General features: G+C 36.5%; 2 protein-coding genes across 12 annotated transcripts in view; one reads left to right on the forward strand and one right to left on the reverse strand.

Moving 5' to 3' along the window:
• The window catches only part of APBA2 (amyloid beta precursor protein binding family A member 2), a 384993-nt gene extending 369417 nt beyond the window's left edge, over positions 1 to 15576 (forward strand). For all 10 annotated transcript variants that reach the window (XM_074294973.1, XM_074294972.1, XM_074294981.1 and 7 more), the window contains 2 exons: positions 7843 to 7983; positions 14391 to 15576. In XM_074294973.1, the coding sequence (XP_074151074.1) occupies positions 7843 to 7983; positions 14391 to 14462 (213 nt within the window). In that variant the 3' untranslated portion in view covers positions 14463 to 15576. The remainder of the gene's footprint in view (positions 1 to 7842; positions 7984 to 14390) is intronic.
• Positions 15577 to 15677: 101 nt separating this feature from the next.
• Positions 15678 to 25624, reverse strand: part of ENTREP2 (endosomal transmembrane epsin interactor 2) — a 607119-nt gene continuing 597172 nt past the window's right edge. Inside the window, exons 10-12 of one of the 2 annotated variants that reach the window (XM_074294983.1) lie at positions 24878 to 24952; positions 23196 to 23290; positions 15678 to 18951 (exon numbers count right to left, since the gene is read on the reverse strand). In XM_074294983.1, coding sequence (XP_074151084.1) covers positions 18766 to 18951; positions 23196 to 23290; positions 24878 to 24952 — 356 coding nt within the window. In that variant the 3' untranslated portion in view covers positions 15678 to 18765. Of the gene's footprint in view, positions 18952 to 23195; positions 23516 to 24877; positions 24953 to 25624 lie in introns of both variants that reach the window. The other variant, XM_074294982.1, reaches the window with a different exon arrangement.

Below are 25624 nucleotides of genomic sequence, written 5' to 3' on the forward strand. Positions count from 1 at the left end.
ATAAATGAGTAGAAATCTGCCTTAGTTGGGGTTTCCATGCCAATGAAATCCCAAACAAGTGTCTGATATACTGGGGTGTGTGTGTGTGTGTGTGTGTGTGTGTGTGTGTGTGTGTGTGTGTGTGTGAGAGAGAGAGAGAGAGAGAGAGAGAGAGAGAGAGAGAGAGAGAGAGAGAGAGAGAGAGAGAGAGAGGAGAGAGGAGAGAGGAGAGAGGAGAGAGGAGAGACACTGAGACACTGTAAGAGGCTCTGGGGATTCAAAGCATGATAATTTCTAAGATCTTTGTTTCTAAATTTGAAGAGAATGGTAAAACTATCCCCTTTAAAGTGGAATAGCAACTTATTTCAGTTTCCTAGCTCTGTATGCAATTTCTAATGACTTTGCAAATTGTCTCTCAACCTCTCCCTAATCCCCTACCTAACAATCAGCCTCTAGGCCTGGAAAAGATGGCTAGAAATTATCCTTGGTAATTAAATCTTAGTTTTTAAGAAATGGATATTTAAAAAATGCTTCCTGCAGTTTTTTTCATTGTTGTTGTTTCTGTTCAGGCTCATAAAAGCCTAAATTCATTATGGTTTTGCTGCATTTCTGAGAAGAAAAAAAAAGTTATTGAGATCAGCGATTGGCTTTATTTCGACAAAAGTTCTTTCTTCAAAGAACAGCTGTAATGATGGCTCTGGTTCAGAAAGGAGCTGATCTTGACTTTTGCCATGGAGCTCCAAGTCTGATTCTTTGTGACCCCATTTTTGATTTCTTGGCAAAGATCCTGGAATGGTCTGCCATTTCCTTCTCTAGTTCATTTTACAGATGAGAAACTGAGGCAAACAGGGTTAAATGACTTGCTCGGGCTCACAAAGCTAGTAAGTGTCTAAGGCCAGCTAGATTTGAACTCAAGAAGATTAATCCTGAGACCCTGTTTTCTATTCACTGAACCACCTAGCCCGAAGTCTAGGAACATTCAAAAGACTTTCTTGTCAGAATGACAGCTTCAAGAACCAAAGAGCTAGAGAATTCTGCGAAGGAAAAATTTTATTCTCTGTATCAACACTATTTACTTTTCCCTAGGTTTATGTGCTTGGCCTTCTCAGGAGTAACTAACAGTTACTGAACTCATGCCTTTCAAAATAGTCAGTTTTGGAAGAGTTCCCATTAACAAGTCCAGGATAAGGCAGAGGAAGGATATGCTGTTACTGGATGGTATCTCAAACTCTAGATCTTAGCATCCTAGATTTTGGGCTAGAAAGATCCCCTAACTACATCTAGTCTGATATCTGACATCCCAGACAATATTTAGTCCAATTCAGACCTGAACAGGAACCCTCTCCATAAGATCCCAAATGGCACTTTACCTCTACTTGAAGGTCTCTAACAACCCGAGGCAGCCCATTATACATTAGGACATAATTCATTATTAGGAAGGCTCCCTTTATATTGAAGGAATTGCCTCTTTTCATCTTCTTTCCACTATTCCTACTTCAGTCCTCAGTGTTCAAGCAAAACAAATCTGGTCTTTCTCCAAATAATGCTAATAAGTCAGTAGTCAAGATATCAAGAAGCTGGGATTTCATCAGCATGGGAAAGTCCTTTATCCCATTCTAACTCTTCTATAACATACTATGGAGTCTTAGTGTTGTTTGAAGGTCAAAGAGGTTACATGCCTTTTATTAAGCACCTATTCTGTGCAAGGTAGCATGCTAGCTCCTGAGTTAATTTTTTAAAAATCAAATTGTTCTTCCCTTTCAGGGGCCAGATTCTGCTCTGGGAACACAACATGTATATAGAGAAGTAAAGACCAAGTTTATGCAGAAGGGATAATAGGGGAAATCCTGATTAATTTATTGAATTGAATGGGCTGAATGTGCTCACTAACCCTTTGAGGAGGAATGTGTTCCTTCATAGGTATACATGGTGAATGAATTTTGATTCATTCAAAATAGCTGGAGCTGTATTGAAAAAGTGTGTTCATTGACTGTAAAGGAGGATAGATTCTTGCTGAGAAACCACTGATCTCTCTGTGGTCTTTAACAGCAAAATACTTTTTGGTTGCTGTTCCAGTCCAGTAGATAAATTAAGGGTTCTTTGAGTCATCTCTGCTATATATATACACACAAAAAATATAATGTACTTTTCAGGGATGTAAAGAAAGCATTTACAATGGGGATGACAAAGAATCATAGAAGGCCTTCTTATAGAAAATGGCCCCTGGGTTAATTTAAGACTGGAAGTGGGGAGCTATTGATTGTCAGTCATGGGTGAGGAGGGATAACATTTCAAACATAAGGGATGACCTATGCAAAGGCCTATTGGTTGGATTTGTAGATGAAATATGCAACTGTGCCATTTGGACTAGAACACAGAACACGTATGTGAGAGTTTCATAATTTAAGTTCAGAAAAATATATTGGTACCACATTGTGAAGGATTTTTAAAGCCCAACCCAGAAGATGTATTTTATCTTTATGTCTTTATGTCACTAGGGGTTATTCATAATTTTTTAGTGAGGAGTTTACGATCAGACCTCTGTTTTAGGATCATCAACTTGGCAGCTGTGTGAAGGCTGAAGTGTAAAAAAGAGAGAATTTGGAAGCTATTGCAGTGATGTTGGTGAAAAAGTAACAAGAACTTGAACTACAATATCAATTATGTTGTTACAGAAAAAAGGGACAGATGGGAGAGATACAGAAAAAAAGAATAGATACGCCTTGGCCACTCGGTGGATGTAGAGATTGAGGGAAGAGGAATAGTCACACATGATGCAGAAGTTGCACTAAAGGTGCAATTAGAGGATGAGAGATTATACCTTCAGAAAAACTGGATGAATTAGGAGGTGGGGGTCATTTCAGTATGGTTGTGTGAATTCATCTAGTAGAGCTCAAGTAACTCTCGAGGAGAAACAGAGATGTGGTAACTCTGGACTAAGATTTGATAAAGCACAAGCAGTAGTTGGAAAAGGAAACAGTAGTGAGGGGTTTAGTGGAAAAGATAAGACCTATTTTAAATCTGCTCAGTTTTAGATGCCTATGGGAGATCCAGGTGAAGCTATCTAGCAGTCATTTAAATGTTCAGGAGTGACATTCAGGAGAGAGTATATTTGTAGATTTGAGGGTCATTATTTTAGAAACAACATTTGTGCCCATGGGAGATGATAAAAGGGGGAGAAAGAGAAATGAGACAAGAGCAGAAGGTTCAGGAATACCCCCACATTTAAGGAGAGGATTCTGCAACAAATATTGAGGAAGAGCATTTAGATAGGAGGAGAAACAGGAACAAGTATAAAGGAGGGCAGGATATGATCCATAGTGTCAACTGCGACAGGGGTGTCAAGAATGGGGACCAAGAAAGGGCCATGGGTGACTGTGGGGAGAAAGCTTCTGTGGTGGGGTCAAAAGTCAGAGTGCAAGGGGTTGAGAAAGCAAATGCCAAGTGAGGAAATAGAAGCAAGGATTGTAGAAAGCTTCTTCTCTGACTCTTAACTGTGAAAAGGAACAAAGAAAGAAAGAAGGTAGTAGCTTTTGTGACAGTAGAGTTAAATGAAGGGTTTTTAAGGATGAAGCCAACCTTGGCATATCTGTAGATAGCAGGGAAGGAGCTGGTAATTAAAGAAAGAAGGAAGATTAGAGAGAAAGTGGTTGATTGATGGGACAAAGTCTTGGACAGGGGTGTGTCGGAGGTGATATGATCAAGGGCCTGAATAAAGAGATTGACCTTAGCAGGGAGAAGTGCTACCTCTTATTCAGAGATTGGAGCAAAAAAAAAAAAAAAAAAAAGCTCAAAATAGATGGCCTTTATTTTTAATTAACGAATGAACAATTTATTAAATTATTCAATAAATGTTTGCGTGCCTGGAACTGTGCTAAGGATGCCCACTATATGCTAGGTGTTATGCTAGGCATTAGGAATTCAAGAAGAAAGAATGAAACAATCTCTGCTTACATTTTGATAGGGAAAATAAGTACATGTTAAGAGTATATACTGCAAAAATGTGTAGTTAATAACTATACATATACAGAAAAATACTTAAATACAAAGTCGTTTGGGAAGGTTAGCAGTTGGGGATGATGAAAGAAAATGGGATATGAGTGGACTCTGAGGCAGGAATAAGAAAGGGGAGCATTGAGAACATGGAGGACAGTCAGAGCCAAGGCTCACAAGTGGAGAAAAAAAACAGAAGGCCAGTTGTCCTTATGGCCTTTATTTTCTTGGCAAAGTAGAAGAAAAAAAGCAAAAAAAATGAAATCAACTATAGTTGGTTTGAGAAGCAAACAGATGGTTTTGAACAGTCATTGAGAGCAGTCACTCATTTACAGTGAGGTAAAGTCCATTAGGAAATAAAATAATTGCCTTGTAGCAATTATTTAGCAGAGGTGGTGGACCAGGAGTACATGGATGTATGTTGGAGATTTTAATGATGCAAAACAAATCAAAGGAAGATTGATATGGAAGCTGAAATGGAAAGACAAGAGGATGCGGTAGAATAGTTCCAGGTGATGGTGAGATCAATGGTATGACCATACCTGTGTTTATCTGAGGTAGGAATAAAGGTTCAGATCATGGAAATTGTGGAGTCTAAGAAATGGGAGCCTGGAGTTTTGGGGGACCACACGTATATTGAGGATTTCAAATTTTTTTTTTCCCCCCTGAGGCTGGGGTTAAGTGACTTGCCCAGGGTCACACAGCTAGGAAGTGTTAAGTGTCTGAGACCAGATTTGAACTCGGGTCCTCCTGACTTCAGGGCTGGTGCTCTATCCACTGCGCCACCTAGCTGTCCCATGGTCTTTAATTTTTAGAACAGAAATTAAGGTAGAAAAGGAGGTATTGAAGGCACAGAAGATAATAGCTACCAGTATCTGGCAAAGGCAGTTGATACTGAATGGAGTGATTCTCAAAGGAGATGTGGTGCTGACTGTGATATTCAGTACTTTCTAAAGGAAGTCAGGAGTGTGAAAAGATGAGGTTTAATGCAAAGGAACATTATTGTTGACTAGAGGGGTTCTAGAGAGTAGGACAGGATAGGGACTTTGGAGGTAGAGAAGCCTATGAAGAATAAGAATGAGAAAGTGAGGAGTGATAGCAGGGAAAGAGAGTCACAACCTAGTCAACATGTGACTCAATCACACAATTTTGGAGAGGAGATAAAGGGAATTTGCTAGCTTCAGCACAGTGGATCTTTTTGATATTCTCACTATAGAAAAGCAGTTCTATCTCATGTCCCGGCTGGTAAGGGAAGATTGAGTCAAGATGGGATGTCTTTCTCAGGCCCTATTGTGGTGGTCACACAGCTAAGAAGGATTAGGGGCAGGAAATGAATTCAGGTCTTCTTGGCTCCAGGCTTGTATTCTATCTACTGAGCCATTCTATCTGTTTATATCCCTTTCCCAAACTCCAGACTAAATATTGCTAATTCCTTTACCCCTGTTGTATGATTTCAGATACTCTCAAGTCATTGCCTATTGTGTTCCTGCTTGTCTATGTCCTATCTGAAATGTGCTGTTTAGATCTTAGAATTCTCCAAATGACCAGGGCGTTCCTGTTGGGGCCTAATTCTGCCCTCTGCACAGAGAACATAGAATTTCCTTTTCTATATTTCAACCATTTAAATAACTGAAGACAGCTTTCATATTTCCTCTTGGTCTTTTCTTCTCTGGAATCATTCAGTTTCTTATCTTTAGCACTGGTATTTGAGTCAAGGATGCCTGATGAGATAATCTATGAGGTTCTTTCAAGTGTAATAATTAGATGAGTGAATCATAGTATTATCCAGGTGGAGGAGACCTCTTAGAGATCCTTTAATACAATCTCCTCATTGTATAGATGATGAGATTGTGGGCCCAGAGGAAAGACTAGCTCAAAGTCACAGGGAAAGCAAGAGGCTGAGGTAGGATCTGAAGCTAGAGTCTCTGACTCCCCTAAAGTACAACCTTTTTTTTTTTTTTTTTTTTTTCTTGCAGAGAAATTGAAGTAAAAAAAAAAAAAAAAAGAAGAAGACATGTTTACTTGACATTCTACCTCCAACCTAATTTTCTACCCTTATTTCATATTACTCCCCTTCATGTACTCTTTTGTTCCAACCAAATTGGATTAATGGATCATCGTGAAATGTTCTCTTGCAGTGTATTAAAAGAGAATGACATTTAATATTGGTCTTTCTAATTAAAATTTAAGAAAAAATTTGATGTATTTTTTTTTAATATCATTGCTACTTCCCAATAAATTTTGTCCAATTCCTTAGGTAGAATTCTGGTAGCAAATAATTATAATTCAGCAAAGCAAACTCACATATTGACCACATCTGAAAATGTATGTCTTATTTTACAGCTCTCTGCTAGGAGATAGTAGGTATGCCATTGTATCCTCTGAAATCATAATTGATTTCCACATTTATCAGAAGTCTGAAATCTGTTCATGCTGTTTTCTTTCATATATTATCTTCATGCACATGTTTCTCCTGATTCTGCTTACTTTGCTTCACATAGGTTCATAAGTCTTCTTGATTTCTCTCTTCATATTTTTATTTCTAATGGTATAATAATATTTTATTTATATTAATGTTGCTACATCATATTCAGTAAATTGATGGACAGGTTCTTTGCTGACACAAAAAATGCTGATATAATATTTTTGTATGTATAGGCATTTTCTCTCCATCTTTACCTTCCTTGAATTTTAGGTCTGCTTATGTTGTCATTGGATCAAAGTATGCATAGAGCTTCTTGGCTTTTTAGTTATAATTCTAAATTGGTGGTACCACTTCAGATCTATAGCAACAATGCTTGTAACTCCTTTATACACACACACACACACACACACACACACACGCATTTCCTTTAATGTTGGATATTTACATTTTTTGGCTTTTTTGTTAGTTTGATGGATATTGGGTAAACCTTTGGAATTGTTGTTATTTGTATTTTTCAAAAATAAATTCCTAGAATATCCCCAAAGAGGAAAAATGGCAATAAAGCCCAAAAGGATAGGTCTTGTTTGTTGTTTCTCAGCTTTCCTGAACCCATAGTCAAGGCAGGGCTATCCGGATTGCCCAGAAAACCAGTGGAACTTGTACTTCACAAGCCTCTAGGGCAAGTTAAGATATCTACTTTTAGGAGGGTCACAAAGTCAGCCTTATCAGTTATTGAGGCCTCAGAGCAAAATTTATATCACTTTCTGGATTTTTTTTTTTTTTAGAGGGGGAAGAATAGCATCAACTTTAGCATCTCCTTAGCAAGAATCAGTTAAAATAAGAAACTAACAGATGGAATGATTCTACCCCACCTTTTTTTTTTTTTTTTTTTTTTTTTTTTTTGGCATCCTAGGTGAGCTCTTCTTCCAGCCCAATCCTCTTTGCTTCCTCACACAGTGATTTCCTCCCTAGCACTGGTTTTGGAGAGTCCCAAGGTCTCTGCTGCTCTCATTCCGCTGAATGGAATGGAAATCAATCTTTATTTCACTTGCTTGTTCTAAGTACTGAATTGCTAATAATGGCTTCTGTTGTGAGTGCTAAGGCAGCAACTTTATATTGGATGATTGTAAGTAAGTATTTTGCTTTTCTGGAATGATCTATACACATGAAAGGCAAAAATTTACTGGTTGAAATGGAACATTTAGGCAAAGGATACTACATGTAATAGATATTTAAGAAATAGGTGTTTATAGAATTTAATTGAAGGTGTTAATTTGGGGAATATTTTTATTCAAGTTGTGATTAATTCATTAATTGTTCTCATTGTGTCTATGATCTATTACCAATGTTGATTTATGTGTTGCATCCCAAACACACATTGTCTAAAAGTCATTCTTTCTGCATAGCACTTGCTAATCATATTAATCATGAATTCTTCTGGTTAGATTTGCAGCCTCATGAGAGGGGGGATAGCCGAACGTGGAGGAGTCAGAGTGGGACATCGTATCATTGAAATCAATGGACAAAGTGTTGTGGCCACAGCCCATGAGAAGATAGTTCAAGCTCTGTCTAACTCAGTAGGAGAGGTAAGAGTGTTCTGTATTTTCTTCCATATCAAAGTCCGAATTGCGACCTGTGAACTTTATATTAGCGTTGTCTGAGGAACACAAAAAATTTGAGGAATAAATGGTTCCAGGTTATATTAAGATTAAATTGCTGTGCATTCCTGAGTCTTTTTCCAGAAGGACTTTGCCTTTCCCAAAATGAATTTCACTTAATATTTCACCTCAAAGACTTGTTAGAACTACTACTTGATCTGATTATTTCTGTTAGGGGTTTTTCTCTTTGCACCCAAGCTGAACTTATGCTATTTAGGAGGCAGGATTGTTTCATTCAGACTGAGCAGTATTAACAGTTTTTCAGAGATAATGAATACATTTACCATAGGAGTGCAGGATTATATAATACTAACTAGGCCATTGCATTATAACTTTATTTCATCTAAATGGACAAAATGTTATTTCTATTGATACTTGGGACAAAAGACCTGTGCCATGTATGCTGTTGCCAAGGATGGAGTTGTCCTTAAATGTTTTTAGGATCAGATTCAGATGCAAGTAGGATCTAGGAGTCCTTTATTAGGACTTTCTAAACTCTAAGCCACCCAGACAAACTTTAGTTTCTAGGAAGAAGTAGGTTTAGGTAAGATTTGACTCATTCTGTTCAGCCTGCAGGCTGGCATGAAGCCCAAACCCATCTTATTTGCCCCTCACTGTGGACATCTGGAGCATTTTCTACTTGCAGACTTAACCTCCTTCCCCTTTCCATTCTGGCTTCTGACTCAGCTGCTGTGAAATAGCATTAGAGTTCCTGACAGATTGCATTTTTTGTTGCCTTAAAAAAGAAAAAAACAAACAAACAACAAAAAAAAAATCCCTGAGTTCTTCATATTCAGCATTCCATTGAAACATAATTCAGGTACCTCTGGGATGAGAGGCGAGGAAGGGTTGTTGGCAGTTACTGGCAGTGTCATTTCAAGTAAGGAAGGAAAAAAAAGGGTAAGATGTCATTAAGCCTCCTTTTACAAATGGTTTCAAAAAGGAAACAATCTGATTTTCCTAAGTGGAATCGTTGACATGTCAGCCCCCTCTGGAGTGATCAACCTCACAGAGATGAAGAAATCAATCGAGTAGCATAGGGCTGAGAGGTATGAAAAATGTTTAAGAGTTTTTAGTCCTGAGATGAATTGATATTCAAAGGGGTGAGAACGCAGACTGATGGATTTTATAATCCTTTCATCTTGTGGTATTTCTCAGGCTTGACTGGGGATGGTTGAGGAGATTAAAGTGTCTGTCTCTATTTTTCATCATTCCTAAGCATGTTTAAAAATTAGTGACTGATAAACACGACTTGAGGTTTTGATGAGCCCTGTGGGTGAATGAATGTGCAAGGGAAAAAGATTACTGGGCTGATGGAGAAGCTAAAATCAAGGATGATCCTATCAAAATATTCCTTATTGCAGTGTGCCAATTTGAAAAGTATGTTTTGCTAACTATGATTTATTTGTTCATATATCTGTCAGAACTGGTTAGATCAGTTGCTCTAGCATGATGTGCAAAGCACCAATGCTTTGGCTTCAATCCAGTTAGAGAAAAAGTTCAAGGCCACAAGCTATACTCTTATCCTGGTCAGCCATCTTGCAAATGTGATACTAGTTATAAGGGGAAAAGGAGAGAGTGTTGGGTAGCTTAGCAAAGCCAATTGCAGATTCTGGAAAAACGATTGCTCAATTTTGATGATAAGTTATTAACACCTTTACATATTAAAGCTGAAAAAATATATAAAAATATATGTGAAATATTGTATACTTTTACAAACATGTATTTTTTTTTATTTTAACATTTATAATCCCTATAAAATATAACTTTTAAATTGTAAGGGCCTTAATATATGTGTGTATGTGTATATTTATTTGTATATATGCACACTACATATATATTGGGAATATGGAGATGAAAAAAATAAGCATATGGAATAGACTATGTATGGTCTATGACCTAATTTTATTGCTCATTAAACTAGTCCCAGGATTTCAAGGGGAAGAAAGGCCTTTGGAGGCCATTATTTTGGCTGTGACTAAGAAGGATCCCTAACTCAATGCCCCTTTAATTTGGAAGCAAAATAATCCATGTTGTAAAATCCTTAATTATTGTAATACTTAAAATTATTTAAAAAAATACTTAAAAGACAGTGATCATGCTGCCCTCTGTCCCCCAGATCTTCTCTTCCCTGAGTTAAATATTCCCTGTTCCTTTCATTGATCCTTGTTTTACAGTCCCAGGGCCCTTTACTGAGCTAGAAGGCTTTCTCTGGACATATTCCAGCTTGTCAGTGTCCTTCCTAAAACTAAGGTACTCAGCACTGTATACACTTCTCCAAATATGATCTAATCAGGGAAGAGTAGAGTAAGCTTATTTATCTCTTCCCTTATTCCAGACTTATGCTTCTTATAAATGAAGACTAAGAATTGAATTAGTTTTTTAGTTTCCATGTCAAACTATTGACTCGTATTGATATTGGATCCTGCAGTCCACTAAATATGTGTTTGACAGTGTTTGGAGTTTTGCCACACAGTATATAGCAGCAGTGGACTATTTTTAAATAATTTCTCCAATGTGCATCAATTCTTTCCTTGTTCCCCTGAATTTTCAAGTAGCATTCCTAGAGCCACACCCTGAAATCCTTTTTTTTTTTTTTTTGTCTACTTGGGTTCAGTATGTGTTGAATTATTTGGAATTTTAGGAAACTTCTGGTCTGATCCTTATGTTTGGCTTCTCTTAGCCATTTTGTAAGCCAGATACTTGACCTGTGTAGCCTTTGAGTTGGGATCAAAAAGAGAGCTTCTGGCATTTTCTAATAAGATATCTCCTTGTCCAAAAGTCTATTCTCCAGAATGGAAAGAAATTATTTCCTATAATAGTTACTGCAAAAATAGAAATGGCTATAATTCATATATCTCTCCTTCTTGTGGCCATCTTAACTTCATGGATAGATTTTTCTTCATCTATAATCTTGGAATTTACCCTAAAACATTAAGCTGCCATGTCCTTTTAGGTCTTTTGGCTAGGTGAGAGAGAAGATGAATTTGAGGGCATACTATATCACTGATATAACTGGTCCTGCAAATTCCCAGAGTATTCCCTATACTTATACAGGGAAAATGCCAGGTGGTTTGAATTTGACATAATATGCATTTAAATGTTGTTCAACATTTTAATTGTCCATGTGGGGTTTTTTGTTTGTTTTACTAATTTGTTCTCCCTTCTGCTTCAGTAGTAAATCATTAAATTTCTTTTGTTGCCCAGAAACTCACTTCAGAGCACTTAATAGCAGAAATTAAAAGAAGGTACAATTAGCTCTAGGTTACACTGCTCCTTCTCAAGCCAGATAAATCTTTGTTGTTGCTTTTCTCTGACCAACTGAAGAGGGACAGAATCCTCCTCTGTGTAAAAAGTCATTGCTGTTTCAGCAGCCAATCAACTTAGAATTTATCTTTCCTGGATTTGTATTCTTTTTAGCGGAGGTGTGATGCAGTTAGATTGTCACTTGGAATCTCATTTACAAACTCAAGAGAGTCAGGAGGTAAGCCACATGAAGCTGTTCTGCTTTATCCCCAATGTATTTATTCATCTTGGAATCCTACTTAACTTTTACTTCCCTAAATGTGTTCCATTCTTTGTAATCTTCCCTTTAATCTCACTACACTTTTCATGATACATAAAACTATGATGCATGAGTTTCCAGTTTACAATTGGATGACTTGTATATAGAAATTACATCTACATAACTGTTTATAGGTGACCTCTTTGTGATTACAAAAGGACTATTAGCTGTCATTTATTCTTAGTTATTATCAATATATAAGGGACAAGGAATGTGTGACTATTGTATTGCAAATCACTTCTATTAAAAAAAAGGAAATCATAACTAATGTTAGAAATGCTATTAATGAAGTGACCTTGAAAAAGATGGTAATTGAATGCCTGTAATTAATTACATAAATAACAGCAATCAAATAACCAATTTCTTTCTTTCAAGCAAAAGTGCTTGCCTTCCTCACTACTCCATATTAAACTCAGCTTGCATCTTTTTCTACTCACAAAACATTTGATTCATCTTTTATTCATCAAAGATGATAATTCCTTTTTTGGCAAGCCAAAATATGGATTTTGATTATTGATAGTTATCCTGTGCAAAATTCTCCCTTTTAATTGTATCTGATTCAGTGTATTTACACTGTACTAGTCATTGAGGGATATACAAATGATGAATCAGAAAATTCTTGTCCTTGTAGTGCTTATAATTACTAAGAAGGAGAATTAAATACATACTATCTCATTTTTGATATCATAGTTAAATGGCAAGACCTATAATAGAAGCACTAAGTAAGTAATTTAGCAAAAGACAAATAGTCTGTAAAAGACAGGTGTATGGATGCTGCATGGAAAATCATCCTAACAAGTAAGAGTTCTCCAAAAATGGAATGGAATATCTTGGGTGGCTAGTGGGTTTTCCCCTCACTGAAGTAAAAGCTGGATATCCATTTGTTAGATATGTCATAGAGAGAGTTTTGCTCTGATATGGGTTGAAATAGATGGCTCCTTCTGATACTGAGATTCTGTGGAAAAAAAAACACTATTAGAGAAGCAGAGACTAATCCAAAGAGTGGGAACATGGAACAAAGGATGAAGATATGCTAGATAGATAGATAGATAGATAGATAGATAGATAGATAGATAGATAGATAGATATAGATATAGATAAGTTAAACAGGAGAAGAAGAAAAAGTTGAGAGAAAGCTTATGTTGGAAGACCTTCATCTTCTCAGCAAAGTAGGAGGTAAGTTCATCTATTGGTGGAACATAAAATTCTAGGTAGGTCAGTGAAGATACTAAGGAGGAAAAACCTGGGATCAGGACCAAGATGAAGAGAAATGAAGGTGTAGAAGACAGAATAGAGTTTGAAATCTTCACAGTAAAGTAGTCCTACATGATGATGAGGTTATAACCTTGATAGTGGGCACCTAAAATGGTAAGGTGTGGAAGTTTTTGACGTAGAGGACAGGAAGATGGATATGGAGAAACTGTTATTCATAGACTGATTATAAGGGTTATCAGTATATCAAGGCTAAGAATGAGGTCAAGAAAAGTGTCATGAAGAATATTGGATGGTGTTCAGTCATTGAAGAAAGTGAGAGGTGACCTGGAGTTGGAGAACAAAGACATATATGGAGGAGAGGAGACAGAAAAGTTGATTTGAAGTATCAGTGGGGAAGTAGAAATGAGCTGCTCACTTATGCTGGCTCAAAGTTCTGGGGAGATAAGGAATAACTTGGTTACCTTTAGAGAGGGCTGCCAAGAAAATGTTAAAGACTAGAAAATTTTGTGAACAATAAAAAGTGAGGCACACATAAGATTGTGAAGGCCTAAGTTTTGGGCAGAGGATAGGGTAGAGCTCAGTGAGGGTAAAGATGAGTTTGTTGAATGAGATATCTGGGAGGATGACTTCCAGAAAAAAGGATGAAAGAAGGATATTAAAACACATCTTGTGAATATTAGAGACCATGAACCTTCTCCCATTTCCCCCTTCATTTCTGTCTGATGGTTCTTTTCATGTGAAAATATCGTGAGAAAATTCTTCTTTAGCAATAAATTGGAAACCTAGAAGATGAAAACAACCTGTTCCCTCTATTTTTTGTGTGTTCAATATGGCAATTTTCTTCCTGAGTTAAGATTTAGAAGAACATAATTACTCTCTCTTTGAGTCGATAACTCCAAGAATAAACAAGCCCATCCTTTGCTAGTTTGAGAAAAGCAGAGAGGTGTTTTGGGACTTGTGTCTCCTTTCCTAAGCAAGAACCAAGAGAGATCTGGTTCTTGAAAACACCTTTTTGTTTCCCGTTTCCTCAAATCAAACAAACACACCTCAGATTTCTTTGGAGAGCTCCACTATTGCACCAGCATCTTCTCAACTGAAAAACTAAATTGTGTCAAAATTAAAAATCAAATGTTTCAATTCCCCAGGATCAACTTGTGCTGAAAGGGAGGAAAAGGCACTTAGTGGTGTATATGAAACCATAAAGTGTCAAGGATAGGAAAAACTTAATCGCCTGAAACACCATAAAATGTATTCTGAATCACCTTTTGCATTGGTTAAATCATAATTTTTCTTTTTAAATCATTCTCAAAGACATATTTTAAGCTCTCAGTGAAACCATTAAAGTTTTGTTTTTTTGTTGTTGTTTTTTTCCCCTGAAGGATGGAAGAAATTTTTACATCTAGCTACATGCTGAATTATTTGTTCTCATTTGATTTACTTCTCAAGTCTAGAATATAGGAAAGGGGGAAACAGAGGCTTCCAAGGCAATAGACAGATTGCACTAAGCTCTGGTACAAATCCACTTATTTTTAATCTCTTTTCAATTCATTAACAGATTCACATGAAGACAATGCCAGCTGCGATGTTCAGACTTCTCACTGGCCAAGAGACACCTCTCTACATCTAGTTTAAATTTGACTTTCATCAAAGGAACTAAAGGCAAGTCAAGGATCTCCACCTGAGCTGAGTGGACTCTGAACAACAGAGGACATCTTGTATTTTCTAAGAACAAAAGGCTGTGAAAAACCCAAATTAGCAGCCCAATGAATGACCAGACAGGCTTCCCGGAGTGTCTTCCCCTTCCCCCATTTCCTTTTTTTTTTTTTTTTTTTCATTTTGCCAAAAAAAAAAAAAAAAAAAAAAAAAAATGATGTGTCTTTATTGAGGACCAGAGTCACAGACACCAGATCTTTGTAAAACACTTAAGTATTTTGCAACATATTCTGAACTGTTTTCTCATTCCAGTTGACCACAGAAATATTTATTTGTACCTTTGTGTGGCTTAATAGGTGTCTGTCTGTCATACTTAAAACTATGGTGAATGTGATTGTTTGATGAATGGGTCGATGGAAGAGAATCCCGTGATCAAAAATAAATCTTAACATGGTTGATTTATCAGATGCTACTATCCAATCCAGTCCCTTGCGGTTCGAAAACTGAGCTAATGGAGGTATTATTTGATGGTGTAAAATGTATGTGAGAGAGATTCAGTTGCTGCAGAAGAAGAATCCATAATTGCAGCAGTATCCCCTAATATTCATTATTCCAAGTGTAACTGGTAATTAAACTTTGGCAAGACATGAATGTGTTTAATTAATAACACAAAAAAGGAGCCTTTCCTGTATTAAATAAAGGATGATGGCCACAATGTAAAAACTCAAAATATTTATTTAGATACATATTTATGTTTTTGACTTTTCAGTTTGACAAACTGTTTCCTACAGATTTAAAAGTTTGAATAATCATCAACAAGACTGCTCCTCTTGTACTAAACATGTTCCACAATCTGTGCAAATGTTACTTTTGGCATTTTATTCCTTGCCCATTTGCAACCATGCAGTGCTCCTCATGGTCAAGCCATGCTTACCTGTTACTTCTGGAAAGGAGTAGAGCTGCCCGCCCTAAATTCCTACTGTCCTTTGAATATATATTTACACGAATAAAAAATGGCAACAACCTTTCTCCCACTATCACCTCTTTATTCCTAAGGCAACGAGTCATGGATACAAGTTATCTTGGGTGAGCAAGGAGCTATCATCATCAACAGTATTAGAATGTGTATAGATAAAGTAAAATGTAGTCAAGTTGTATTCATTACTGAGATAAATGTTAATTGATGTCATTTTGTCTTGATTTTTTTTTTTTTTTTTTTTTGGCCAAGGCCTTGAAGAAATACACTGTGACTTAAGAAGCCTTACCATGCAGTAACTAAAGCTTTAGGATTACTGTATTTCAAGGAGTAACCTATATGTTGCATGCAACTGACCTTAGGAAAGAATTAAGCTAATCTCACTAATAAATCTGAAGTAATAAACAAAAGGTGCTTGTTTGGATTGTTTTGTTCACTGAAAATTTTATGGTCAGCATCTCTTGTAATTTGTGGTCTCACACCAAGATAGCACCACCACCACTTTATTCAGTAATTCCCATAGCTACTAAATATCCCATCATCATTAAACGAGTTGTAGAGCATAAGATTTCTCAGCTATAAAATTTAGAGGGACTGTGTGCTTGCTATTAGCATGAACGATTGCCACTGGATGTCACTGTAGTGTCACGTCAATGCAACTGAAGATGCATGTTAAAATTATTTCAACAATGGTGACTGATTTCACTAAATTCACTTTCTGGGAGGGGAGACAACTCTTTTGTCATCTGTTTATCTTCTATCCTAGTTAGAAGGCAGTCTTTGCATTTTGTTGCCTAAAGATTAAATGAATGAGGATCAACATCAAGAGCAGCTCTGTATCTCTGGGGACTTAAAATGTAAATGTGTACATTCAATTTTTAAGGTATGGGGACTAAAATTGTTCTGTCTTAACTCCTACTTATTCTACCAGGATAGTAGAGTGTTTGGAGTACTGGACTTTGTTCCTCGGTTCCCTGCCCTAAACTTTACTAGTAAGAGTATCTTGGGCAATGGGGCAGCTAGGTGAGCAGTGGAGAAAGTGCCAGGACTGAGTCAGGAAGATGCCTCTTCCTGTGTCCAAATCTGGCCTCAGACACTTATTGGTGTCTGATCTTGGGCAAATTACTGAACCCTGTTTGCCTCAGTTTCCCCATGTGTAAAGCTGGAGAAGGAAAGGGCAATCCCCTCCGGTATCTTTGCCAAGAAAACCCCAAATAGTCTCACAAAGAGTCGGATACAACTGAATGACAATAACATTTAGGGCAAGCCACTGGATAATGGACTTAATAGACAGAAGGGAATATTGGATAGAATCTAGTCCTGTACCTTATAAGTGAGGGGACAGGGGTCCAGAAGAGGTTAAATGAGTGCCCCAAAGTTATAAATGTAGCAAAGCAGCAGCAGTGAAATTTGAACTTCAGCTCTGATGTCTCACAGCTTTGTTGTCAGGACCTAATGAGAGACGTGTGAGAGCATCGTAAATCTGTAAAGTGCTAAACGAATGTTGTTTGCTTTATGAAATTCTTTGGCTCTCAGACCATACTCATGTGACTTATGTAGTCCTGCCATCATTTAGTAAGATCCATTTCTTCAAGGTCACAATTCTGGAGGTACAGTTATCTTCTGTAAACAAGAGTTAAATTGAGCTTTATGCCATTGGTAAGTCATACATTACCAACAATGCAGAATTATAGTATAATTTGGGGTTTTTTGGGGGGGGAGGGAGGGAGATAAAAAGGCTGATGAGGACAAGACTTTTGTTTACCTGGTCGGTCCTGGGTTGTAGCAAAAGAAATAGTTAAATCATATTTAAATTACACATTTTATAATCACCAGCCTAAAAAAGAGCAGCTTTCCAAACAGTTCTGTGGCAAGTGTCCCCTCCCTCCTTCAAGAAGTCCACATTAACAGACTCAAAATATAATTTTCATTTTTTAAAATGGAAAATTCAATTTGAAATTTTGTCAAGATTTCTTTCTCTAATTAAAACCACTCAGATGAATTGAGAATGTTATAGTTTTGGGGGGGGGCATAACCAGGAAGTGAAAAATGCTAGACCATTGCCAATCTAGAAGGTTTAATTTATAGTTTGCATGTTGTTTCCCCAGAAAGGCCTTTATATTAATTATTATGTCACAAAAGTAACCTGAGTATAAATTTACCTGGGATTAAATCAGAAAAGCCAGAAGGACAGCTCCATTAAAGTTCTCTACTTGTTGACTGTCCTTGTGGCCCACTGCTCCATCAGGACCACAGCCAGCTTGAGGCTCTGCAAGTGTCTGTAGGAAATCCTTGAGTGTCAGGCCTGGCTAGTTTGCTGTGATTCAGTGACCAGATAAGGTCTGAAGCCTGCCTTGATTGTGCTTTTCATACCAATGAACTACAACACTCAATTTTTGCAGAATGGCACTCTATGATTTCCCCTTAGCAGTACTTTTTTTCACTAAATACAACATTAGGAAAAATAAAGTAAATGCTTATGCACTACAAACCATGGTCTCATCAAATAATTCTTATTTTAATTCTGAGGTACAGTCCTGAATTTACAGTGGGGAAGGCTGTAAAAACATTAAAGTCACATGCACAGTTTGGAGATATGACAGCTTTATGGAGATTGCCTCAACATGGTTTTTAGATAGCACCTTTTGGGTTTGCCCAGTTACCCCTTCACCTTTCACTTCAGTACTATTATTTCTGAAACTCCTCAGCATATTTTAGGAAAATTCTGAGGAAAGCTATGACAATATATACCTTTCAGTTCTCAAGTTTTATCGGGCTCATCTGTAAGTCTGACATGCTAAACATACACAGAAATCTGAAAATGTGTTGCTATTCAGAGCCTCTGTAATAACAAATGTATTATCTTCTTCTGAGTCTACTCCAATCAATCCTTGGAGAAGCAAGAGTCAGAAATACTTTTTATTAAAACACTGATCATTGTTAAAACACTGCGAGGTACATTAAATACATACAACTTTCAAGTTGTACAAACAGATCTCTTGTGGCTTAGAGGGGGTTTCCTGGAAATTACCTCACAGCAACATTTAAACAAGCATATCGGAGCAAAAAAATAATCCATTTGGAAAATGCCTTTTGTTACATGATAACATACATTTAATTTGGGCATTCAATAAAATCTGTGCATTATCCTCTTTCAGATGAAGAAGAAATATAATCTTATTGGATGACGCTTTTGCCTCCCTCCCCCCTCCCCCAAAGTTCTCTTCTCTGAGGTGATCATTCAGGTCTGGGAAGGCAAAATTCAGTTTTCTGATCTTTCCTAGGTACATCTAGTTCAATATCAAATTATGGTCTCCCGGCAAGCTTCCACAAAACCCTGGGGGCTGTTTCCTTCTAGTCTGAGAGGGAGGCGTACTTTATGCAAGAAAGCAACCGGAGAGCTCAGGGCACCGCAGCTTTGCAGATGGAGGTCTTCTTGAAACTGTTTTCTAGAGAGAGTCACATTCTGCTGAGAACTGGCAATGACCTGTACAACACAAGAGATGGAAGAGAACAAGGAAAATGATGGGAAAAGGAAATCTCGCTGCTTATAGACCATGTTTTTAAAAATACATCAAAAGAGTGGGCTTGAAAAATATTCAGGATGCAACAGACACACATAGGAGAATTAAGACATCAGTGTTCTTTATCCATGGCCTTACATCAACAGAACTGAAGATGGTTCTGACTGATGGCTGCATTCTGGGGGTGCTTTCAGCTAGAAAACAACACAATACTTATTTCAGGTCTTGGTCACTTTACTGTGTAGTTCTCCAAGGTCTACTGAGTATCAGCAAGATTAAAACAAGTTGATGGAGTGGTTCCTAATCTCCAGAAGTGTCAGCAACACAGTCACAGATGATTTTCTTAATGGCTACAGTTATTCTCCCAGGTACTCAAAACCTCTGGGAAAATCATGATCCCAAAGTATATTTCTTAAGGGGTTTTTAGTACCATTTTCACATAGTAAACTTTATAATAAAACATAGCTCACATAGTAAAAACAAAATATGCTGTTTTACAAAATCACTGCTGGTCAGTTGTGTCTGACCTATTTGGGGCTGGGCTTTCTTGGAAGATCAGAAGTGGTTTGCCATTTTTTTTTCTCCAGCTCATTTTACAGATCAGGAAATTGAGACAAGCAGGCATAAGTGACTTGCCCAGAGTCACATGTCTAAGAAGTGTATAAGGTTAGATTTGAACTCAGAAAGATGAGTCTTCCTGATTCCAGGTTTGGTATTCCATCCACTTTGCTACCTAGTTACCCCTAACAAGAATTAATTTGTTTTAATTGAATACCTATGGCAGGTAGGATCCTATTTGATATGTGTCCTTGTATGCACAAATAGGAGGGCCTAAAAAAATGTATCCTAATGTCCTTAATCGTTTTTATGATATGTCAGGCATAATTACACAGAGCATTTGATTCATTAAGAGAAAGGTTTTAAAACCAAAAGAGTTTAAAATAGGCCTTTGTGAATACATGGGGCTCTAAAAGAAATTTAAAAAGAAAAGAAAAAAACAAAACAAAACAAAACAAAACAAAAAAACCTGGGTCAGAGCTAGCCAGAATGAACTTTTTCCACTCCATAATGATATTATTCTGGAAAGCAATTCATTGAACTCAAGTTAAATTCCGAGGGCTTACATTGTGCCTCGGATGCTTAGAGCACATGCAGGCTATTCCTGTAACTCATCCCATTTGAGGCAGGTAGGCAGTAGAGTGGGTGGAACATTGAGCTTTAGAGTGAGGAAGATCTGAATTCAGATCTCACCTCAGATACTTACTGGGCAAGTCACTTAATCCCCACCTTAGTTTCCTCATCTGTAAAATGGGAATAATAATATGCCTCCTTCCTAGAGTTGTTGTGAGGACCAAAAAGATAATAATTGTAAAGTATTTAGCACTGTCTGCCATACAATAAGTACTATCTAAATGTTAGTTATAATTATTGTTCCTTGGTATTTAAACAAGGCCTTTCAAGTATTACAAATTGTAGAGAGCATTAAACATTCTATTGTAAATTAGCAGAAAGAAGAGAATAAAAAGATTGAGGATTAAGACTGCTAAGAATAGATTTTGCCTACCAAAGATCAAGGCTCAATATCACCTCCTCTAAATGTGGTGCTGATTATGTACAAAATAACAGGTACAAAAAAATACCTGTTCCTCTATGTTTTTTCTTTAAAATCAACACCATCTCAAATGTGTATTCTGTTAAAGAGTACAACCTGTGTGCACTCCCAAAGTAACTCATTATTCCTGTTATACAGAGGGCTCAGGCTCCAACACAGTAGAAACAGTTGTGAGTTTCCTAAGCCAAACATTCCTGCATCAATAGGCTGGGAGAAGAACTCTAAAATCTTTTATCAACCTCACTTACAACAGCATTTGACTCTTGGACTTCAAGAGCACTCAATAAAAATCACAAGATGGGTTTAAATTTTTTTTTTTTTTTTTTGCATAAGGTACTCATAAATTCTCCTGGTAAGAAGTTATGGTTTTTCATCAAAAGGCCTGATTTGCTCTTTTCAACTACCTAACCTCTGGGAATTAATGACCAATAATATTAGCAAAGCAATAAAAATGTTCACAGCAGAAGTGTAGCTGCTGAATTCTTAAACACTTCAACATGATATTAGCTTCTCTTTTGCTGGGGGAAAAAATAACTTTGCAGTGCTCACTGAGAAAGCTTATTTTTTGCAGCTGCACAGATGCCCATATCACATCTCATTAGGTAAATTTGGGGGGTTGGAAAGTGGGGGAGGGTGGTTCTGCAACATTAGCAGAGGGAGGCCATCGAGCAGTTGCAAAGCACAAGACATGCACTCACAGGGCACATGTGGGGCCATGGCAGCTGCCAATCACCTTTTCCTCTGTCTCTAAGCAGAGTAGTTTAGAAAAGGACTATGAAGAAAGCTGAAGGCAACTATTTAGGAAGGAGAAAAAGCTGTAGGAAACAACGTGGATAGCTAAAGGAAGAGAGGAAGTTTCAAGAAAAATAGAAATATTTAAGATTTCTGCAAGTTGATAAATTTATTAGTAGCAAATGTAGCCTTATTGCTACATAATAAATCAGCTAAACTCTGTGCTGACTAGAAGAATTGGGAAATATAGTACTTTGGTGAATCACTCATCCCAGTTAATATTTAGCTCACATACATCCAAGATAGGTTTTTTTTTTTTTTTAATTAGGTATCTGTCTGTTTCATACACATTTAAAAGAATCTTAGGTAACATACAAGTAAATAACTTTTTTTTGAGAGAAATATAAATGGTCAATTCACCTGCTTTTCACATTTCACAAATGGAACAAAGAATTAAGGGTAGACCACAAATTCATATTTTGGCTACTTAAGAAATAGAAATGAGGAGATAGAAAAATGGTGGAAAAACAGAGCAACAAGCAAGAAAAATCCAGAGAATGTATCAAAAATAAGGAGGAGTGAAAGGAGAAGAGATGGCCAAAAGGAGAGAAAGCTGAAGAAAGAGGTTTAGTAGTTCTGAGGTATATGGGTCAATGAAGGTTATCTGCTCTTGTTGTATTTAACTGTTTGGTCCATGATCCTGTGGTTATCCCATGCTTCTTTCAATAGGAGTTCTTGAGGATAGAAGAAGGCAAAAGGAAGGAGATGTTCTGTACTTTAGTCCTAAAACCACTATAGCACCACCTTTAGTACTTGCCATTAGTTAGATGAAATTATGATGGATCTAGCTTTGAGTTCGAGATTCCCCCATCCACAAGCTGCGTAGACAAATGGATAAAATACTGGGTCTGGAATCAGGAAGACTAGAGTCCAAATTTGGCCCCTAATGTTTCCCAGTTGTGTAATTCTGGGCAAGTTGCTTAATCTATATCTACCTCAGTTTCCACAACTATAAAATAGGGATAATAATAGCATCTATTTTCCAACAAACAGATTGTAAGGATCAAAAGAGGTAATGTTTATAAAGTGCTTAACACATATAATGCAAGTACTTAATAAATGCTTGTTTCCTTTCCTTCTTGTCTATTCCCCATATCTTATATAATGATTAATTTTAATAGTGTTAGAAAGAGGTGATTCTTACATAATAGATGAATTCCATAAACCACATACAATAACTAATATCATTGCCTAAGTCTCATTGAATATACTCAACAATAGACCACACCTATACTGAATATTATTTAAGACTTATTTCTTAAATTATTCTGAAATGTTTTTAGGATCTTGTAGTGTCTCAAAAATAATAATTAAGAACGCCAAATATTGTACTGTAGATATGAAAATTATAATAAATAAAGAGGTGCAGTTTATAAAATTATGATGAAAGCAAGAGACAGCTGCATATACTAGGCAGTGATTTCTGGTGTGTGTGTGTTAGGGAGGAGAAGAGGCAGGAAATATAAGTCAATGAATACAAGGAACCTATGGGTTAGACTAGATGCCAATAATGCTTCCAGCTAAGGCCACAAAAACACAAATGAATTCTGCTTTCCCAAGACATAATAGTCTCCTTTTCTATTCAATTCAACTAATGTCAATCCAACAAATATTTATTAAATCCCTAGTAGAATAGAATATACTGAGCTGGGGCCTGGAGGAAGAACATTTCTAAATCAAACAGAATTCATTTAGCTCCTTTCTAAAATTGTTTCCTGCCAACTCTGTCCCATATGTTTAGAAACTTGGGATCACTGAGGAACAATTGTCAAAAACTGTGGCAGGACCTTGAGACACTCATACCTGGTCTATAATGTTGGCACTGAAGATGGCTTCTTCCATGTGTCGTTCATCAGATTTGATGACTGACCGGATAGTGTTCACCACATGCTGTACTTCTGGAGGGAGATTACAGTTTGAATGTTCCAAAAATTTAGCCACCAAAATTTTTGTGTCTTTATAGGCCTTAAGATCCACTAAAGAGGGTGGCTGCTCTTTTGAGATGGTCCGTAAGACCTTTGGCTTTAAATGTTGGTCAACTTTCCTGGTATGTCTTTGTTTTCCAGCTGGCAAAAAATGGTCCTGATAAGCAGAAGCAGCCATGTGAGAGCTAGAAATGGAAACTAAAAATAAAGGGGAAAAATACAACTTTGAAAAAAAAAAAAAACTAAAGCTGTCAAAATCAAAGAAAAGCAAACATAAACATGCTTGGGAGAAAGCTTTCTAAGAAGCCTATGGGCTTTAGAGACAGGACAAATCTCTACTGAAATACAGGAGAATGGAAGGCCACAGGGGGAGGAGACATACATACTCAGAACATGAAAAAAAGGCATTAGAAAGATATTTTTCTTTAGGATATCTACAGTATTAAAGGCAGATTGCTTCCCCCTTTCTTGTTAGTAACAAATCCATCTACCCCTTTTTTTTTTTTTTTTTTGGCAAGGTAATTGGGTTTAAGTGACATGCCCAGAATCACATAGCTAATAAGTATCTGAGTACAGATTTGAATTTATATCCTCCTTCCTCCAAGGCCAGTCTTCTATCTACTGTACCACCTAGATGTTCCCTACTTCTAGTCTTATGAAAATTTAGCAGTCATAGGTTCCTAAAGGTGGAAGGGAACTTAAAAATAGTTTAATACATAATCATTATTTGATTAATCAGTAAAGTGAGATTCAGAGTAATGTTGCACAAGGTCATATAATTAGTATAGGGGCTAGTTTCTCCTGACTACTACAGTAAAATTTTTTGGTTTTGCTTTTGTTTTTTTAATTTGAAAGACATTTCCCCCTTTCCTTGGATTAAAAAAAAAATAGTGTTGAAGATAGTTCAAAAAACATTAATGTGAATACTCAAGTATCCACAACACAAATAATAAACAATAGTGGACATTCAATTTCCTTAATTGTCAAGATGAATTCTGGGTAAACTAAGTTAATCTTCCGTAAACTTAGGTAAGTCAACTAAATCAACTAGTACTATATTAAATTTTGATTCCCTCCCCATCATTACTAGACTAAGAATTAAGAAATGAAAAGAAGAAAAAAAAAAAAAAAAGGAATGGGTAGTCTGAAGCACTTCAGCTTAAAACCAATGGGAGATTAAAAATGAAGGAGGAAGCACAGAAATCACCACCACCACTAGAACCAAGAAGATGCCTCACAAAGGGAGAGCTCATACTGAAATCAGTAGGCATATGCAGGGCTGAAGTTAATTATGCTCTCTGATACATTCTATTGAGAGAAAAGGGAAGAGAAATGTAGATATTGTGTGTGTATACATATAGAAATATATATATATATTTGTAAATTATACCTTGTAACATGAGACAATGAATTTAGTAAATATACTTTACTCAGTCACCAAATATGAAAACAACAACATGTAAAACAACTCTCTTCAACCTATACCATCATCTATTCTATTGATAGGCTAATAAAAAAGTTATGTATCCATGCACAGATGATTAGAAATCAGTACCTCACCTGTCTCTAAATCCGACTGAGATATTCCTACTTCACGATGCTGGCTATATAGAGGTGTGTAGGAAGAGGTATCTCCTTTAACCAAAGATAATATTTAATTAATCATATTGCATTAAGAAAACAGAAGGACTTTTCCTTCCCAGTCTAAGGAATCAATTGTAAATAATAAAACAAGTTAAAGGAAACAATTAGCCTATCCCTTTAAAATAAGAAATAGATCCACAGATAGGAAAAAAAAAACACACCACTAAAATCCTTCAGCTTTTCAAACACCCCAAGTTAATGGTTATTTTCTTTACTTTGACATAAAAAAATAATTTGATACAATCTCCAGTAGATTTCTTTTATTAAACACTTGATCTACACTGGTGGGTTTTTTCCAGGAAGCCTCAAGGTACTCACTTCAACAGAGAGAAACAATAAATTGAAAAGAAAACTGATCTGTGTCAGGATAATTTTCTCTTTTTAATAGTCATGTGGCTGATAAAGAAACAATTCACATGACTTATTCTCATTAATAATGTTTATATTTCAAGTTCTGATCATCCCACTGATTGCACAAAACAATTACTAAAAAACTTGTGGTAGTTTCCCATCATTCCCTCAATCTTAGATTCATGAAAATAAATAAGGAACAAATTTACCATATGTCAGAGGAAGGATTTATTGGTCTTTCAAAGACAAAAAAAAAATCTATTTTGAACTTCTACATAGATTAAAAATATGCCCTCCTCTTACCCTTTTCAG

Source organism: Sminthopsis crassicaudata, chromosome 2, assembly GCF_048593235.1.
Source record: "Sminthopsis crassicaudata isolate SCR6 chromosome 2, ASM4859323v1, whole genome shotgun sequence".
Taxonomy (NCBI): domain Eukaryota; kingdom Metazoa; phylum Chordata; class Mammalia; order Dasyuromorphia; family Dasyuridae; genus Sminthopsis; species Sminthopsis crassicaudata.